Genomic DNA, 3727 nt, shown 5'->3' on the forward strand with positions numbered 1-3727 from the left:
CTAATATCTATTTCCTTAGACAATTAGTAAGACTATGAAAACTATAAATCATGTAAATTAATTGGTTTTGTCCAATAATCAATCATTTTGACCTTATTAAAATTAACTAACAATACATTCCAAAGATAGCACATCCTAAGAGAATAAAGGAGAGACAACATTTCTTCAAATTTTAAATACAACTTTTATACTTGTAAAACTTCAAATACTTTCTTAAAAGGCATCAAATGTTCATCTCATTTCTCCCAATAAATTAAAATATCATCAAAATAATATAATAAGTTATTTGACAAAAAGTTCGAGGATGTGGTTCATTATCATTATGAAAGTATTAAGGCTTCATTATGACTTTCTTATTGCTTACTAAAGTAGCTTTCTAGACCACAAAATTTTAGTTTAAAAAAGTTTTATACTAAAAAATTGCTTTAAGAAGCAATAAGAAAGTTGTCCCAAATGTATCATACATTAAAATCTTTATACTAAAAACTTGTATGATGATAATGCTAATACTTCAGAGCATATTGTCAATACAATGACCAGACAAAATATCCTTCAAACATTCTCATCTCCACATAAATATGATCAACTGTAAGAGAAAAAAAGCAAAACAAGATATTTGCACTAAAAACTAATCTTTTCTCCTTTGGAATTTATGAAATAATTCGAGAGCTATTATTCAATCAATATTGAACAAACCAAGCAGTACATTTGAGTCCCAACAAAACTTTGCAAACTATGGTTTTATTTAGGATAGCTTTCTTATTGCTTGTTAATGCAGCTTTTTAGTACAAAAATTAAAAATTTTGTACTAAAAAGTTATTTTAAGAAGCAACAAGGAAGTGGGGGTGTCAATTTTTGACACGACCCGAACTTGAAACGGGTCGGATTCGGGTTGAATAAATCAACCCGTTTTAAAAATTGGGTCGGGTTCGAATTGACACAACAACCTGAAATTGACCCGAAAGTGACACAAAAACTCATATTTGACCCGAAAACCCGAGATTGACCCGATTTTGACCCGAAAATCGAATATTGACCCGATTTTGACCAAAAAATTAGCAATTTTAGGTCAACTTCGGGTCATTCGTGTCGGGTCAGGTTGACCCGGACCCGAATCGGGTCGGGTTCGGGTCTGGAAACCTGACCTGTTTTTAAAAATGGGTCGGGTTCGGGTTGACCCGACCCGACCCGCTGACCCGAATTGACACCCCTACAAGGAAGCCATCCCAAACAAAACCTGTATGGGAGATGAACCAAGGTGTGACTAAGGTTCTTTTGGGACAGCTTTTTTACTGTTTTTTAAAACAACTTTTTAGTAAATTTTTTTTTTGAAATATAAATTTATGTATTAAAAAGTTACTTTAGAAAGTATTAAGAAAATCATCCCAAATGAAACCTAAGAATATTAAAAGCTGGGAAACTAGAAAGCGCCTATCAAAGATATTTTACTACAAAAGAAGTTCATAGCTAATAAAGCTGAAATTATATTAATAGTAACACGACCCCTATGTTACATTTGTTAGAGGATACAAAGGAAGAAGAGAAGAATATGTTGCAAAATTGAGAAGTTTAAAACTAATGCATTAAAGCTATAACTGTAAAATATAGCAAGAATATATCAAAGAAGTCAGGGATAAATATCTATGAAGGATACGTTACTGGATAACGATAAGCATAAAAAGGTGGTGAAATTAATAAAATTGCAAATAGTAGAAAGAAAGGAATTTATTAAGTGTTTCGGCAGATTTAGTGAAATCAAAATTATCAGCAAACGCTGCGTTGAATGTGAACTAGTAAGGAAAGATGACCAGAAAAGAATCCAACAATTGTATTAATGTTGGTGACGAGGGAAATTATGTAGAGATAAAATACGCAACTTGCAAAGCAGATTTAAGCAAAAGGAGTCCTGCAAAAAGTTTGGTCAGAGATCATCATTGCGATTAAAAGCCTTATTGTAGAATACTTCGGGCAGCAAAATATAGTTTTAAATGTATTCATGATATTAGACTGGACAATAGGCCAATAAGCAGTTAGAATTGTTAAAAAGGCAAAGAGATGAGGAGATATTAAAAATTTAATGAATTCCAGCTAAGATTTAATGTAAACAAGCTTAGTTAGTTAGTTTGTGTGAGCTCAGTGTTTTGCGTCTTGGCTCGTTAGGCAAATGAGCTATTTTTTTTATTGTTTTGACTTTTTATTTATAGATTTACTTGTAAAGCCCAATATGAACTATTCTCAAATATAAAAATATTTGAAACACTCATATACATTATAAAATATAAATTTTAGAATGCATATATGCATTTATTTATACAAATAAATATATATTTTTTAATTTATACAATAAATATGTGTTCATTTTAGTGTGGTGGGTAGAAAGACTTGATTCTAGTTTTACACCACTTATAAATTTTTTTTGACGTAGTGGGTGAGAATAACCTGCAAGAGAAGCAGAAAGACTTGACTAACATAGAAGGTTAGATGAAGAGGAATGTAGAGAACATCTATGTAGCATTTCATTTTCTTAAGTTTTACTCTGTACTGTTTTCATATATAAGGAGGAAGAAGATGAGTAGGTCACGTGGTTCATTGGGTGTAGCTGTCAGAGAGCGGTTGGAGGCAGGCTATAGCGGTAGTGGGTATATGCAGTAGTATGTGTTGACAGGCCCCCGCAAACTGAGTATCTCTGGGAAGGATGGTCAGTTTGGTGCGAAGGTCTTGAAACTTAGAGACAGCCAGTGGCTTAGTTAGGATGTCTGTAGGTTGGTCGACAGAGCTGATATGGAGAACTTCGATCTCTTTAGCTGTGATGTGCTGACTGATGAAATGATAATCAATTTCAATGTGTTTGGTTCGAGCATGGAAGATAGGATTTTTAGCTAATGCCAGGGCGGAGGTGTTGTCGTAGAAGACTTTTGTTCGTTGGACCAGCTGAGCGTCGAAGTCCTTGAGTAGCCTCCGCAGCCATATTATGTTTGAGGTTGTGGCGGCAAGTGCCCGATATTCCGCCTCTGTTGAAGACTTGGCAACTGTCAATTTCTTTTTGACTGACCAGGATATAAGATTGGAGTCGATAAATGTGCAAAAGCCGGTGGTGGATTTTCTGTCTGAGACGTCGGATGCCCAGTCTGCATCGACATAAGTAGAGAGTGCTAGATTGTTGTGAAACAGAGGAAGAACAAATGTAATGGTACCTTGTATGTACCGGAGAAGCCGCTTTAAGGCCTGGAAGTGGCACGGTTGGGAAGCATGCATATGCTGACAAATTTGATTTGTGACAAATGCGATGTCCGGTCGGGTGATGGTTAGATATTGAAGGGAGCCTGCAATCTGCTTGTAGAACGTGGCTTCTCCGAATGGTTGAGCAGAGGTGGTAGTGGATGGCTGCTTAAGTGACAGGGGAGTTGGAGATGGCTTGCATTGGAGAAAACCACTGGCTTGGAGTATTGCTTGAGCATATTACTGCTAGTCAAGAAGGTAACCTCATGAAGCAGGAGTAATACGAATGCCCAAGAACACAGAGGCAGCGAATGGTTCTTTGAGAGAGAAAAAGCCTATTTAAATTTGTAAACAGATGTTCTATAAATTGGTTATCATTGCCTGTTACTAACATGTCGTCTACGTAAATGAGTATGTAAACACGCGTAGTGCCGGTGGTGTAGAGTAGGAGCAAGGGGTCGGATTTGTTGAAGTGAAATCCAGTTGCTTGAAGATGAGAGGTGAGCTT

At 35.8% G+C, this 3727-nt stretch overlaps 1 protein-coding gene across 1 annotated transcript in view; it reads left to right on the forward strand.

The window, feature by feature from the left end:
- The window catches only part of LOC110115931 (receptor-like protein 7), a 4999-nt gene extending 2783 nt beyond the window's left edge, over positions 1-2216 (forward strand). The window contains exon 2 of the mRNA XM_028698504.1: positions 2205-2216. Coding sequence (XP_028554337.1) covers positions 2205-2216 — 12 coding nt within the window. The remainder of the gene's footprint in view (positions 1-2204) is intronic.
- Positions 2217-3727: the final 1511 nt, after the last annotated feature.

This window comes from Dendrobium catenatum, unplaced genomic scaffold (assembly GCF_001605985.2).
Source record: "Dendrobium catenatum unplaced genomic scaffold, ASM160598v2 fragScaff_scaffold_1094, whole genome shotgun sequence".
Classification (NCBI taxonomy): domain Eukaryota; kingdom Viridiplantae; phylum Streptophyta; class Magnoliopsida; order Asparagales; family Orchidaceae; genus Dendrobium; species Dendrobium catenatum.